Here is a 16,270-nt window from a genome sequence, read left to right as displayed (position 1 = left end):
ACACGTTGGGAAATTCGCTCTCTTTGTTTTGCTTTGAAAAGCTTTAATTTCCCGTTACATTCGATGTCAATGCCATCCCCTCGGAGTTGAAGTACCTGACTCAAAGTCTTGTACTAACAAATTGGCTACATCTCTCTCTCTCTCTCTCTCTCTCTCTCTCTCTCTCTACCCGCGGTCAAATTACCTCTAGTCATGCCTGAGATGGAGGTAACACCCCCGATCTTGAATGCCCATTAGGTGCTTCATGAAGGCTCTAGGAAGGGTCGCCTTGTAGTTGGGATCAAAACCCATGGCAACAATTTTGTGCGCGTATTGTACCCCATAGCTAGTAATGGCCAAGAATTCCCATTAGGTGCTTCATGAAGGCTCTAGGAAGGGTCGCCTTGTAGTTGGGATCAAAACCCATGGTAACAATTATGTGTGTGTATTGTACCCTATAGCTGGTAATGGCCAAGAATGCCCAATTTTTTCCAGAATTCCCAAAATACCCCTTGTTATTCTCACAAACATCTCCAAATACTTTCCTTTTTGCAACTCTTCATCAAAAGATTTATTCTCCCTCAATAAAAAAATGATAGAACTAGGCTTTTAGATGGCATTGTGGGCCCTCGAACTGAAATGGCTTATTATTAGTAGACACAAATGTCTTTATTTGTGAAGTAATTGGTATTTTTTTTAAAATGTAGGGCACTTAAAGATAGATCTCTATTGCCGAAACACTAGCTATGCAAAATTGGAGCAATCCTCGAAAATTGATTAAAAGGTATGTTCGGAGTTTTTAAAATTTGAGGAGGTATTTTGGTAAATTTCCCCTAGCTCTGAGTCCCGCAATTTCTCCAAGCAACAAGGTGCAAACTTGCAAAGTGCGAGGAATGGAGGAGCGTCCACGTGGGTGAAGCAGCGGACCCCAAATGTCGAAACAAGAAATGCCCAAAGTTGTCTGAGCAAGTACTGCGGACGCATCACACACCGCCCTCTCTCCCCCCCCCCCCCCCCCCCCCCCCCCCCAATACACACCCACGCCTAGTCCAGTAACACCACCGCCATCAACAACAACAGCGACTACGGAACCACCCTTCGCAACAATGGCTTCAATCGCAACCCGCACTGTCTTACCCGACCTCCTCTCTCATCAAAAGGATGAAGCGGTGAAGCATACATTGCGGTCTAGCAGCCTCCTGGCTTCTTGCACACCCTCGGTACAGAGGCAACCCAGCAGCCGGAGGAACCTTCAATGCGCAGCAGTCACTGGTGGCTCAAAGCGAGATGTCGAGAAGCTTGTTGCAAAAACACAGCACCGCCGACCCAGTAAGTATCAGTGTGTTTGAAATAGAACAATCGCTCTAGACCAAAGAGTGTTGTGTGTTTCGGCGAAAGGGCAGTCACTTTTGTGACTTTTACCCTTTCTAACTTAGAGTACTTTTTGGCAGTACTCTTTGGCAGCATCTACAGTCTGCTGGTGCTACCTTTCTACACTTTAAAGCTTTGTTGCAGTTCTTTGTCATATGGAGTGTTGATGGCCTTTTTTGACACAGCTTTCTAAGTCTCTGTTTTGAGTTCATGCTTTCCTTAGACTAGTTTAGCCAGTATCCATAGTCTGCTCGTGGTACCCTTCAAGTCTTTGAAGCTTTTATGTAGTCTGTTCTTTGTCACATGGAGTGCTCATGGCCTCTTTTGTCATAATTAATTTCAAAGAATCAATGGGGAATGGATTGGGTGACACCAACTGTCAGAGTTGAACTTTCCATTGAAGTGATGGATGAAAGTCCTCTCTTTTTAATAACAACGATGATGTGTCCCCCAAGAAGACGCTGGCCCAATCGCCCTCCACCAAGGTTGTACCATAAAAGAAAAGAGAAGCTTTGGAACAAAGGAGCAAGAGAAAGAGCCATGGTCAAAGAAGGAAATGGGGGAGCCAGGAAGTCTCTTAATGATTTAACAATAGGGGACACTGCCAATCACATCCTACTGGGGATAGGTCACATTGCCTCCAAATGTTTAAAGAACAAGGTCACTTTTTTCATGTTTGATGAGTGTATGGAAACACAACTTTAGCCCTACTTCTTCGCATCATGTTTCTCTATCTTCTCCGTATTCTTCTGTGTGTAGAAGCTATGGACACCCACGCTGTATCAGTATAACTTTCAGGACCTCATCATTTGCAATGCTTTATCTGGACTCCCAAAAGTTTGAACATGCCATGCATTTCTACTGGTAGCATGTAATTGATTGTGATACATCGAAGTTTTCCATCTTCTTAAATGTATATAAGCAGAAATTTTCTAGGCATAGAGTTTGGAATGTCAATTTTGTTGCCCATTCCCAGTTTTGTAACGGAAACAATCAAGTAAACGAATGTATGGGATTTTAAAATGTTTAGTAAGGATAGGATAGGATATAAGGGGAAGCACACCAAGTGTGGTATGGGAAAGGATGGCATAATTATGAAATTATAGGCTTGTAAGTCGGCATGACTTGGGTGTTTCAATGCTCACTTTGTTGTAATTGAAGCGGTATTTTTCTATCTGGCTTGGCTTTCAAAAAACTTGGTTAATTGATGCTTTACAATTCTAAGCTGAGTACATCAATCAAAATGAGGACTTTTAATTATGTGTGCGCGTAACTGCAGGACACAGAAAGGGAGTGACACCTTCAAAGCCAGATTTGATGGAAGAGCTAGAGGAGGAAGAAGCAGCAGAGGAGGATGTTCCAAAGGAAGTTGCCCAACTGATGAATGGAGATAGTAAAACAGGATCATCAGCAGATCTTTCTGAGGATGCGAGTAATGGCAGCTTGCAGCCAGAGGATAGGCTTAGAAGTGATTCACAAGCAGAAGACACTCTCCAAGGGAACGGCAATCAAAAGTCAGATGATTCAAGTGTGTCAAATGCTGTGAATGATGCTGCAGAGGGTGTGAAAGGAGTACTTGAGACCACGGAGGATACTGCTAAGGATGTGGTTGATAAATCTGCTGATACACAGAAGCAAGTTGTCAGTGATGCTGTGGCAGGAGGCGAGAGCTTAGTTGGGAGTATTACTGATGCTGTTAATGAGCAGTCAAGTAGCTCCTCTTCTGACTCTGAGAAAGAGCTCGCCGATGACATAGGAAATTCAGTCAGGACACTTGCCGATGTCACCTCGGACACCACTCTAGATGTTGGTACTAGAGTAAATGAAACAGGGGAACAGGTTCAGCAGGATGTTGCAGAAGTGGCCTCGAATGTAGAAGACACATTGAAGTCTCAAACAAACAGTGCTCTTGACAACTTCAGTGAGCAGGCTAGTGAGGTTCAAGCTTCTGCAAAGGCTGTTGCAGATGTGGCTGCGGATACAACATCTTATGTGAATAAGAAAGTTGGTGAAACTGGGGAACAGCTGGGACAGGATTTGTCTGAAGTGGTATCAACTGGCCAAAGGCTTGTGCAGAATAATAGTGATGTTATGAGGGCACAAGCTAAGGACTTCATATCCCAAGCAGAAAGTGTACTAGAAGAAGAAGGGAATCTGCTACAGCAAGGAGCTACAAGAATTGAAAGGGAAGCCAACAAATCATTGGGTCGGGTTCAAGATTCTGTACAAAAAGCTGTGCGGGAGTCTGCACGAGCAGCTAGAGATGTTGGCATGGAGGCACTGGGAATGGGAGAGCTTCTTATGGACACTGCCAAAGAGACTATTCAGGGTACTTCTGCTATGGTTCAGAACGAAGGCATGAGAATCAACGCACAAAGAGAACAAAAAGGAAATGGATCATTGACAGAGAAACCACAAAACTCCCAGCAGGAAGACAGAAGCAATTTTACTGGGTTCAAAGTGCTGGTAGCTGGTGCCTCTGGACAAACAGGAAGGTATGATCTCTTCTGTTTTTGGTTCTGTTTTTCTTTTTTTCTTTTTTTTTGGGGGGGGGCAGGGGTTTCATTATTTGTGATGACTGATACTGCAAAGATGTGAATGAGTGCATTGTCTGTGTTTTTCTGCTAGCTTGCACATGTGCACATGGAAACACGCCTTGTGTGCAAGGGTGGTGTCTCATAATGAAAGCTTGTGGTGACATTCCCGTTTGTGAAGTTCTAGTTTATAGAATGATGGTCAAGAAAGTAGGTTGTTTCGAGCTTGTATTGAATTCTGTGTGGAAAGGGCTTTATTGTAGTTTGTGCTTAACAAGCTTCCATCATACTATGAGATGGATGCTCACTTCTTTGCCATCTCAGGCCTTGGATGAGTTACAGGCATCCAAGAAAATCTGAGTGGAAATCTTGTCTCTCAGCGGATCAAATGTTATTTTTTCATACATTGACAGATCCAATGACCTTTCAGAGGCATTGGAAGTATGATTTTGTCCAGACACGTTTTCAGGCACACAGAGGTGTCCATAGCTAACTTGCATCCCATGGATTTACACTATGACCTGCTACTCTCACAAAGTGCCAGGCTAGATCCTAAGCTAACTAAGACTGATGCTAAAGTGTAGCAGTAGCTTGTCCACGTGGCTCCAGTGCAATGCGCACATGACAACATTCTTGCAAAGTGTCCTAAGAAAGAACCTAAGGAGCAAGCTGAGGACAAGTTGGAGACTTCAAAATTAGTAGAGGAGCAGGCAAAGACAGGAAAGACAAAGCGTTCCAGGTTTTGTGGGGATGACCTTGGAGAAAAAGGATGAGAGTATCGAGCTTGCAGAGCATGGTTTAAGTATGAGACTAGGATGTCCTAAAATTGTTCGATGGAGAAGCCAAGGCCAACTTCATCTCACAAGAATTGGTGGCTTGACTTGGGATTATGCCGGAAGAAATGAGACCACAGATGGATGTTGTCACGAGACGGGCACCACGTGTCAACGGAAAAGAACAGATTGACTTTTAGCACTTCAATAACAACTGAACTGAAAGAGATAGACGAGATAGGGAGTGGCGGAGTTCCACCCGAGAGAGCAATAGCCCCAAACCTTGGCGCCCCTTTCGGTATTTCTTTATAATACTTGAACTCGGTACAAGGTCGGTACTCACGCTCTGCACCTTCACTCATAAGAGTGCCAATGAATGAGCCCTCTTCACATATGGAAAGGCCCTTGGCGTTGAAAAGCAGTTACATGAAAAGCATTCAAACTCAAAATCATCACTAGCGCACTAAAAGCTGCCAGTGCATTTTGCGAAAATCCGTACAGCCTGTCAGCGCAAAATCTGGGACTGTCCGTACAATCTACCACGTCATCATGTTAGCGCGAAATTCAGGATTCCGTACTGCTGCTACATCATCACAACCAGTGTGAATTCCAGGAATCCGTGTAGTTTCCACGTCATTAGTTCTCCGTGTGTGTGGGCTTGCTTTATTTTAATGCCTTTATGTCACTTGGGCCCCATCGGACGGTGTTTCATAAGTTGGTGGGAACTCTTCTTTAAAAATAGGCTACTCGGTAAGACTTTGTAAGTCCGTAAGCTTCTTCTGCTGCTTCATCTTCTTTACTTAGGGTTTAGGCTTCTCGGCCAGGATTTGCAGGTTGGCTCCGTTCTCCAGTGGCTTGACACGTCAGCAATTTGTGACGGATGCGGTTTTAGCGGCACCAGGGCATGATGTCCCCATTACACATGTCATTGGCAAACTATGGTTGGATTGCCAAGGGTTATCTAGGACAGGAGGGCTTCTATCATGCCACTTGAGGGGTGTGATGTACTCTTGGGGGTACCCGTGTTCCACAAGAACCATGTCGTGGTGTGTGCAAGGAAGGAAACATTGAAGAATAGAAGAACAAAGAAATCATCCTAGATGTAAAAGCAAAGGGCGAGTCCGTCCCACTTGTATCGGTTTTTAACCATTTCTATATTAATCAAATCCTTTTTTTTGTTTACTCCATCTTTTGGAGAGGTTTAGAAGAACATAATAAGTAAAATTTGTTAGAAAAAGTATAAGAACGGCAAGAATTTTTTCAAGTTTAAGTTGATTCTTTCTCTAAGAGTTTGCTTGAAGAGATGCCTCTTGAGAGACATTAAGATCATATAATTGATTTGATACTTGGCAATACGCCACGCAATCGGCCTCCTTACTACAAGGCTAGCAATCTCAAGTATTGATTGCCCTTGTAGTAAAACTGCCTTTTCTTCTTACGTAAATGGAGCTTTAGGTCATGTAGTTACTACCGATTGTTCTATCCTTCCTTTGGATTCCTTGAAAGACCTTTTCTCAAGAGGTACTAAATATAGGCTCCCTTCCTCAAATGACTCTTGCTTCTCAAAGCCATAGAAAAAGGAATTTCTAGTTTCGTAGTAAAGTTTGAGGAGTCTTTAGGAGTTCAAGGTATTTTTACCCATTGGAAGTCTGTAGTCCTCAAGAAAGCTTCTTTGAAATTAGCATCTTGCTCTCGGAACCTTTCTTCAGGAAGGAATAGCTTATCTTCTTCTGATCGTGATGCTCTTAGGAAATTTCGTGGTGATTTTGTAATCTCTTATGTAGATAAGTGCTCTAATAACTTTGTTGTTACGTGCAAAAAGTTCTATTTAGAATGCTTGTTAGGTGAAGTAAACTCTCAGACTTACAATGATTGTGATCTTTCAATGCAAGAGGTTATCTTGAAACATCAAGACTTTTGTAAGTCTTTTGGTTTCAAGCGCCAGCTTAAATTACCTTTTTTATATACCGTTTGGAAGTTCCACAAGAACCCTATAAAGCCTAGATTTATAGCTGCTTCTTGTAACAACTCTTTGATCGAGATTTCCAAATGGTCTAGTTATTGTTTCAAAGCCATGCTACCTAGCGTAAATGAATTGTGGAAAAATATGCTAAAGGAAGCAGACGTACCTACCGATTCAAGTTGGATTTTAAATGATTCAGTAGGTGTGATTCCCGTTTTAAAGTTTTGAACTCTTCAAGAAGCCTTAAGGAGAAATCTTCTTCTTTATGTCTCCAAACTTTTGACTTTACAACGCTATGCACGAAGCTAAATTTGGAGGACCTTAAATTTAGAGTCAAGTCTCTTATTTCAAAAGTTTTGCGTACAAGCTTGAGAAGGATAGGTACAAGGCATTGCTAGTAGAAAAGTAAGCCTTGAACTTTGACTTCTTATGGCTGAAAAATAAGAATGTAGATGTAGACAAAGGAAGAAAGAGATTCACCAGGATTGTAGATGACATTGACATCATATCTTGGTTAGATTTTTTTTTGGACAATTTATATATAACCATTGGCGACTTTCTTTTCAAGCAAACAATTGGTATCCCTATGGGCACCAATTGTGCTATTTTTCTTGCTAATTTCTATCTTTTTACTTATGAGTTTGATTCTATGGAGCGTCTTGTCCTTGCTAACACTTGCCCAATATTTTTGCACAAATTATGCAATGTAAGACGCTTTGTAGATGATCTTTTTGTCCCCGACGTTCCTTCTTATTAAAATTTTATGTACTTGAATTCGAGTTCTGTAGACGGAGGAATTTATCCCAAGGAGTTTTGTGAACTTAACTGTACCACAACTAGTGATTGTTCTGCCTTTTTAGACCTTAAGATTTTTCAGACTCCCTTGGGATTAGAAGTAGATATCTATGATAAGCGCCTTGAACCAGAATATGCCAATCTAAAAATCATCCGTATGCCTCACATTTTTTCGAATATTTCTCTTTTAGCTAAGTACGGTGTCATTTGCTCTCAACTATTTAGATTTACTCGTCTTTGTTCTAGTAAAATTACATTTGTTGTTCAATCTTGCCATCTTATTTCTTTACTAGTTGAAAAAGGATACTCATTCAAAAGAATCATGAAAAACGTTCGTTCATTTTTGCATCGTAGTAAGTTTATTTTTAATGTTTCTTCCTTTGGAATGTTCAAGATAATCAGTAGTAAATTCAATAGAAGTGGGGAAGCTAAAAAGCTCACTTAATGTTTGACTTAATAACACCTTGTGTTGTTGTTTTGATCTTTAGCGCTTCTAGTATTTTTACTATAGCTTGACAAATGCTAGCCTTTATCATCCCAAGGGTGATAGAAACTCAGCTCGTTGGTTTTGTAGAGTACTTTCAAAGCATGAATGACCTCTATATAAACCTGCACCTACTCTTGGGCACTGACGACGTGAGTAGGGATGTCATTGCTGTTGTCCAAGCTATGCATGATAAAGGTGATAATCTTATTCTTCCTGTTTGGACAAGCAGCGAAGTTGAGATCACATATTGTCAAGTTTGGTTCTTTGCTCTTCGTAGGTTTGTAGTAGTATTCATTTTTCGATTTCGTATTTAGCTTACCCGAGGACTTAAGAATGTGTTCCGTTAGAAGTTGTTGTGTGAAGTTTGATTTCTAGGATTAAGTTTTTAAGATGTCTTATCCTTTTTTTGCTTAAAGTTGAGTACTTGTTTTAAGCCAAGTAAGTTGCGTCAACTTATTTTACACATGCCTTTTCTAAAAACATTTTTAAGTTAATAATGTTTTGTTTTATGTAGTTTTGTTTCGTAGCAAACAAAGTGATTAGTTTGTTTGTTTGTTTGTTTTTGTTTTTCTTTTCTTTTCTTGTGTCCCTTGCGTTTATAGTTTTATGAGTGCTTTATTTCCTCTTATAATTCGTGAGTTCAGACTATTCTGAACTTATGAAGGCATATCCTTACAGAGTGAGCAAAGCCCAAAACGAAGAAATAATGAAAAAGAACTTCTTGAAAAGGGTCACCAATGCTTCTAATTTTGAAGAAAGATGGATCTAGGAGAATGTGTATTCAAGAAGAAAACATTAGAATCTAATTTTCTTATTTTTAAAGAGACCCGAAAATCACCATCAAAAACAGGTTTTCAATACCATGGAGTGATGATATACTTTTTTTTCTCTTTACGAGAAAGAGATCCTTCTATTAGTTAATGAAACTGCCCATAGAGCTACAACCACCTCTACTAGAGAGGGCTACAACAATCATAAGGGCAGACTCTCCCAATGAAAAAAAAACAGCATGTGAACAATGAGGCTAAATCAAGAGATGGGCGGAGGGAAAAGCTACGAGGTCGATTGTAGTGCTATCTGAGGACACCCTGGACCATGGTGAAGAAAGGCCCAAGGCGCCAAAGTCGAAGGAAAGCCTCTCTACGCTCCCGCATGCGGTCGGAGCTGCCCTGGAGTCTCTCGAATTGTCCCTTGAGAGTATTGATCAGCTCTAGCCAAAAATCTCGAACTGTCTCTATTGGTGGCTGGCGAGCCTCAAAGATGCTAAAGCAGCGGGCCCGCCAGATGAACCAGAGTGTCAGGCTGCAGACGAGCTCCCAACACTCCTCTCTCACTGCACCACTGTCACAAACTGCTGATGTGTCAAAGCCTAAAGAATGGAGTCAACTTACAGATGCCGGCCGAGGGGCCTAAACCCTAAGAAGAACAAGTAGCAGAAGAAGAAGAAGTCCTACCAACTTATGGGGACCCCGTCTGAATGGGCCCCAACGACATAAAGGGATTGCAGGACACACACACACTCACACAAAGCTGATGACGTGGCAAGGGTATGGAAATTCTGGAAATTACGTTGGTTGATGACGTGGCAGGCTATACGGATTTCCGCGTCATCCGCGGGTTGTACGGATTTCCATAAATTACGGACCAAAAGGTTTTGAGTTTTGAAGGCTTTTCACTGTAACTGCTTTTCAGGCCAAGGGCCTTTAAATATGAGGCTAGGGCTCATTCTTTGGCATGCTTCCTAGAGAAGGTGGAGAGTTTGGAGTACCGGCTTGTATTCAATATGAAGAAATACCGAAAGGGGTGCCAAGGTTTGGGGCCAATACTCTCTGGGGTGGAATTCCACCACTCCGTGTCGCGTGTCCTCTCTCTCTCTCTCTCTCTCTCTCTCTCAGTTCTGCTTTTATTGAAGTGCTAAAAGTCTGTTCTTTTCTATTGGCACGTGGTGTCCGTTTTGTGATAGTGGTATCAGAGCATTAGGCGTGTGCTTTTCTGAAAGCATAACGGTCTTGCATAAGAGTAGACAGAGCTATTGGAATTTTATTTGAGGTATCTTCGGCCTATGACCCCGAACTTGTTAGCCACTCCCACCCTTGCTTCATCGTGCATCGGGCGTGCTCCCGTCTTCATCGTTGTGTCTTACAGGGCATAAGCCATAAAGAACCCAAGACTTGGAATTCATGGATTCAGCAGAATACTTGCAGTTTCTGCTCAAGCAGCTTCGCGACATTTTTTCGTGGCATCCTCGGCAGAATCTTCCGATGCTGCAAAGTTTTCAACAATTTTTGAACTACATGTTACCCCCTCTGATGCCCCAGGAGGCACCTCCTCCAATGGCATCAGAAAGTACGAGAGCTTCCAACCAGCAACCTTTTGAGCCGTCTGTTCCGATTGGGGGAGTCTTCAGGAATATGGTGCAGCCATCTGACCCTGATCCAATGCAACCACCTTTGCCACCTCCATTGCCCCCACCTCCACCACCACCGCCACCAGGCTACAATGGTTGGAGCCCATATAGATACCCTTATTATCCATACCTGGGATATGCGCCTAACCAACCCAAAGATTTCAAAGATGGCGGCACGACAGTCAAATTTTTCACTTTTTTCGGGGTGAAAGATCGCAACAAAGCATTGCAGTTCCTACAACAATTCGACAACATCTATGCTTTGGGGAACAATACAGAAGAATCCAAGATTTCTCGAGCAGCGGGATTTCTTAAAGATAATGCTATGCAATGGTCGCATGCTCCAAGGACCTGGCAAGCTTTCAAGATAGTTTTTGCACTTAGTCACATGACTTCTATGTTTGAAGTCCGGATTTTGGCAGAGTGGGGCAACTTGAAAATGCTTGCCACCGAAACCATGGACGAATATAACCAAAGGTTTCTCGATTTCTCGACATGTACCTGCTGGTGTCCTTCTTTAGATTTGTTCCCTTGGAGGCCCAATGCAAGCGATACACCATTGGACTACCATCACCATTGTGGGAATATTGTCTATCCAAGCAAGTCTCCACCATGCAAGAACTTATGGACCATGCCGCGGCTGGCTACAAACTGATGAAGGGAAAGGTAGAGTTTACCACAGAAGAATCTCCGGCCACGAACCACAACTCTCGCCAACAAAGAACAAATTCTCGAGAGTCTCGTGAAAGTCAACCACAAAGGCCTCGTTTGACGCCTCAACAACGAGACACCTTACTACAAGAAGGCCGATGCTTTGGATGCTTTCAAACAGGGCATAATCATTCTAATTGTCCCAAACGCAGTGATAGACCAAAGGAGCCGACGCCCACACCAACGGTCGACAGAACCCGAGTGCCACCTCCTTCTAAGAGAGCTAGACCTTCTACTGGACTAGTTCCTGATATTTATGGCATACGCCTTGAAAGTACAAATGAATTGTGTCGAGCATATGGCAAAGTCAATGGCCAAAGCCCTTATTTTCTTTGACCCTGGAGCTACAGAGAACTTCATTCATCCAGAATTCTTAAAGCAAATGCACTTTGATTATGATGCAAAGGATGGAGAAATTGGAGCTGAGCTAGCCACAGGGCAAACTTAGAAAGTGGTACCGCTCATTGGTGCTCTTCCACTAATTATTCAAAATTATCATGGAAAAGATGATTTCCACATTATGAAGTTGGGCAATTGCGACGTTCTCTTGGGCATGCCTTTGCACGCCAAGAATGATGCAACTCTCCAGGTTCGGAACCGAACCATCACCATGATGCAGAAGGACAAGCCAATTGTCCTCAAAGTTCGGTTGTCCGAGCAAAACCTCGAATAAACTCTCTACTTGTTTTTTTTTCTTTATAGCTAGAAAGTATTGTTTGAAAATTTGTTTGAAATGGATGGTATCTGTTTTGAACTTGTCTTGGTGCCGATTTGAAATGTTTGACTCTGGTTTTAATAGTGGTTTCAATGATTGGTGATTTTACTCCCGGGTGGAGTAGTGAGAATTGTTGTTTTGCTATTGTTTGAACCTCCGAACGGCGCAGATGGGATGTCTGCGGAGCGTTTGGTTGTATGCTTGTAAAATAATTGTTGTTGTGACTCCCGGCCCGGACTTGGATGGTTATGCGGGAGGGGTATTAAGAAGTCTGAGCAGTGGTTACTCTCAGCACCTCCAAACGATGCAAGCTGCGGTCTGGGGGGCGTTTGGTTGTAAAAGGCCTCTTATATCTTCCGGTCCGGACCTTTTTAGGTTATGTGGGAGGAGTGATGAGGGAGTCGTTGAATATCTACCGGCCCGGACCTAGGTAGGTTATGCGGGAGGAGTGTGTTCATTGGCGGCTTTATGTTTCTATGTCTTGTAACATGCATATGTGAGCATTTGTGTTGCATTGTGATGTGCCAACCACTGAATATTCCTAATTGAATGAGATTGCCTGGGTATGTAATTTTAGTGCATCAAGACACTCATGGAAGATCAGTATGGTCTAGGTGTGATGGTTAGTTTTACTACGTTGGAATATCAAGAGTTCCGATCTGGACGAAAAGGAGAAGCTAACTCCTTGATCAAAAGAGCCGAAAGGAGAAACTAACTCCTTAACAAAAAGAGCAAACTGATTGTCCCTCGGAATTTTTTTTGAGCTAACTTGAGTTGTTTTGCAGATATGCAGTAATCGCGGTCGATTACTCTCTTTTAAGAAGGGAGACGTCACAAACTGCTGACGTGTCAAAGCCTAAAGAATGGAGCCAACTTACAGATGCCGACCGAGGGGCCTAAACCCTAAGAAGAACAAGTAGGAGAAGAAGAAGAAGTCCTACAACTTAGGGGGACCCCGTCCGATGGGGCCCCAGTGACATAAAGGGATTAAAATAAGCAGGACTCACACACACACTCATGCAAAGCTGATGACGTGGCAGCTGTATGGAGGTTCCAGAAATTATGTTGGCTGATGACGTGGCAGATTGTACGGATTTCCAAGTTTTGTGCTGGTTGATGATGTGGCAGGTTGTACGGATTTTTGTAAATTACATTGGCAGCTTTTGGCATTGCTTTTGGGACCAGAAGCTTTTGAGTTTTGAAGGGTTTTCACTGTAATCGATTTTCAGGCTAAGGGCCTTTAAATATGAGGCTAGGGCTCATTCTCTGGCATGCTTCCTGGAGAAGGTGTAGAGTTTGGAGTACCGGCTTGTACTGTGTTGATGCAATATAAAGAAATACCGAAAGGGGTGCCAAGGTTTGGTGCCAATACTCTCTGGGGTGGAATTCCGCGGCTCCGTGTCGCGTGTGGTCTCTCTCTCTCAGTTCTGTTTTTATTGAAGTGCTAAAAGTCTGTTTAGTCTGCTCCTTTCTATTGGCAGGTGGTGCCCGTTTTGTGACAACCACTCCTGTGGAGTCATCTCTGTAGCAGGCTGGAGTGTAGGTCGACCCCCCTTATCACTATCATCCTGTTGGTGGAGGATAGCTCAAACTGTAGTGCCGGGCTGGTTAGAGTGGACCAAGCAGCTACCCCCCAAGTGTACTGCCATGCTGTGGAAAGAGCTAGCATCAGCCGAAGGACACGAAGCCAAACCTGCTGTGCCATAGGGCAGTCCCAAAGATAATGGCGCTGACTCTCCACTCGATGGTCACAAGCTACACATGCTGTCGAGAGACCACTATGTAGAAGCCAGCTCCCCACTGCTGTAGCTCTATGTGTAGCGAGCCATTGGAACAAAGTGATTCACAGCGGCTGTCTGGCGTCCCACAGCCTCGCCCAAAAAAGCTAACAAGAACTCATGTGTGAGACCCTCCTCCTGCCAATGAGGTGCTGCAGCAGTACGAGCCTCTCTGTGCTCCCAGTATGTGACGTCCCAGTCGAACAGTGTACTGAAAGAAAGGGACACCTGGATGGTCGGTTGAGGAGAAAGGGTCCCTCTAAACCACTCTCCAGGATCCCACTACACTCGTGCCAGTGGAAAGCTCTCCTAAGCCCACAGCCTCCAATGGCCCGTCTCAAGAGCTGCTGGGTCAGGATCTATGACACGAAGTCCTCCCACAGATGCCCGCAACTTTGATCCTCTGAAAACAACACTCTGCAACCCGTGGGGATTCAATTGAGACTCTGTGGACCCGACCCTCACCCTGTAGCTCGAAAAACATGTAGAGTACCGTCTCCGAGCAAGCCCGAGTTGCGATGAGGACCTCCCGTCGCGTGAAGGCCCCCCTCTCATGCCCTGTATAGCTGGATGCTCTGAAGCTCATCTGACAAACCTGAGAACTGTAGTCAGTCATTCAAAGTGCGTGTTGGACCCTCTGCCACGGGACCCCAAGAGACATGAGGCCTACTACCAACCAAGTGGCCTCTTGAGTGCTGACCATGGGGTTCCAAACAAAGGGATGTCTTAGGTGCTCCTCTCTGTGCAAGTAGGCTGGTGCTGCTACAGGCCTCTCCGCAGCTGCTCCCAGGAACAAAGAAGGCTCATAGAAAAATGGTCCTCTAGTCTTCTGCTCATGCCAACTCTACGCATCTCTATGAAAATCCATATGGTGGAAGGTCTCCAAGGGTCTCCAGCCTGAGGCACTCTAGCTCTAAGCCGCTGAAGCAAAAACTCCTTCCAGCGCTCCTCCCCTGGAAGCAGTCCTCTGACAACAAACGAAGGGCTCTGCTCTGCTGTGCAGGGTCTATGATCCCCAACCCCCCCTGAGAACAAGGTAGAGTGATGACCTGCCAAGCCACTTTGGCTCGGGCTATTTGAGTATCGCGCCCTGACCAAAGGATTCCTGATCAGCCTCTGTACCTGGCTAATGCAGGAGCTCGAAAAGATTCAACAAGATGTAATATACCACATAGTAGCCAACAGCACCTGGTTGGCCACTACAACTTTGCCTGCCAAAGAAAGTCGTGCCGTGCTCCAATGTAACAGCTTCCTCTTGATGGATAAGAGGAGGGGAGAAATCTGATGCTCAGGAGACAAGTCCAATCCAACGTGACAGCCCAAGTAACGAACAACAGTCCCTATGGGGATCCATTTGAAACCCTCACGTGGCACCCAATCAGGCGTTGGAGCACTGCCAACTGAGAAAGGCACTGTCTTCCTCCAGTTGATCAGTGCGCCGGATGCACAGCGAAAGGTCTCAAGAGCCTACTCACACCTGTGTAGGCTGGCCTCCTGGCCCTCCAAGTACAAAGTTGAGTCGTCTGCAAACTTAGTATCCAGTAACTTATCGCCCCAAATAGAAAGCGCTAAGCCGCGTAAACCAACCTACTGTGAAGCCAAAAATCTGCTCATCGCCTCAACATAAAACAGAAAGAGGAAGGGGGCAAGAGGGCAGCCCTATCTGACCGAACGTGTGAGCATGAATGGATCTCCTCTACCTCCTGCCAAAAGCACCTGATTGTGTGCACGTCTGTAAAGAGCTGACACACCTCTGATCCAGGCATTTGAGAAGCCCATCCTGCGAAGAGTGCCCTCCAAAAGTCGCAATCAACTCTATTGTAGGAATTCTCAAAATCAAGAAGAAGAATCACTAGATTCTCACCACAGAGGCGCGCGAGGGCAGATGCCTCCCAAAAAGTAAAGATGTTATCAAGGATAGTGCGCTCCTTGACAAAACCTGTCCGAGTCCCATGGATAATGCTGTCTAGAAGTGAGCCTTGGCAAGAATTTTGTAGGCTGAGTTAAGGACGGTGATGGGTCGCCACTGCCGAATCTCATCCAAGGAACCACCCTCCTTGGGAATGAGGTAAATCAAACCCTCACTCATGTTGTCAGGCATCTCTCCGGTGTGTAAGATGTATTGAAAAGCGCTGTAGAGGTCTGAATCAAGCAAGTCTCATTTCTCTTAAGAAAAAACTGGGAGTCATCCTCACCTGGACAGCTACCACGGGGAAGTGCTCTGAGGGCCACGTGGAGCTTCTCTAGCTGAAGAGGCAACTCAAGCCTCTGACGCATCTCGTCAGTCACAAGACAAGGCATCTGTGCCTAGACCAACTCTCTGCATGCATCCTGACGCTCCGACTTAGGCTCTGTTGACAACAGGTTAGGTAAAAGTCAGTAGCAAGTGCACACATGTCCTTGGCTCTGAAGCAACTGACCCGTCAGGCCTCCTAAACGGGCTGACACTAGCGTGCGCATGGCGAGGTCCCACAGTCTCAAAGAACGCCCCCGTAACTCTGTCACCCACCTGGGTCCACTGAGATGCCTGTCAACGGAAAGCAAACTCATGGCGCCTCTCCTCTGTGCTAGCAAGCTGCTGGCGATCTTGTTGCAATTGCTTCTCCAACCAGGGACTGTCTGGGTGCTGCTCTTGCATCCTCTGTAGGGAAGTAACGCCGCGTCGAAGACGCTGCTCCTCCTCCCTCGCTGCAGCCAAGCGGGCCGTAGACTCATGAAGAAAGAAACGGCTAAGCTGAGCAAGTCCAGAGGCCACTC

General features: G+C 44.6%; 1 protein-coding gene across 4 annotated transcripts in view; it reads left to right on the top strand.

Annotated features, from left to right (window-relative positions):
* Positions 1-987: 987 nt before the first annotated feature.
* The window catches only part of LOC147433824 (uncharacterized), a 52,543-nt gene continuing 37,260 nt past the window's right edge, over positions 988-16,270 (top strand). Inside the window, exons 1-2 of one of the 4 annotated variants that reach the window (XM_086490437.1) lie at positions 988-1,308; positions 2,630-3,845. In XM_086490437.1, coding sequence (XP_086346563.1) covers positions 1,086-1,308; positions 2,630-3,845 — 1,439 coding nt within the window. In that variant the 5' untranslated portion in view covers positions 988-1,085. Of the gene's footprint in view, positions 1,309-1,650; positions 2,011-2,084; positions 2,222-2,629; positions 3,846-16,270 lie in introns of those variants that run through there. The other 3 variants (XM_086490436.1, XM_086490438.1, XM_086490439.1) reach the window with 3 other exon arrangements.

This window comes from Adiantum capillus-veneris, chromosome 19, assembly GCF_014529385.1.
Source record: "Adiantum capillus-veneris isolate H3 chromosome 19, ASM1452938v2, whole genome shotgun sequence".
In the NCBI taxonomy this organism is placed as follows: domain Eukaryota; kingdom Viridiplantae; phylum Streptophyta; class Polypodiopsida; order Polypodiales; family Pteridaceae; genus Adiantum; species Adiantum capillus-veneris.
Note: the sequence above shows the minus strand (reverse complement) of the source record. Positions and strands in the feature narration are given on the sequence as shown.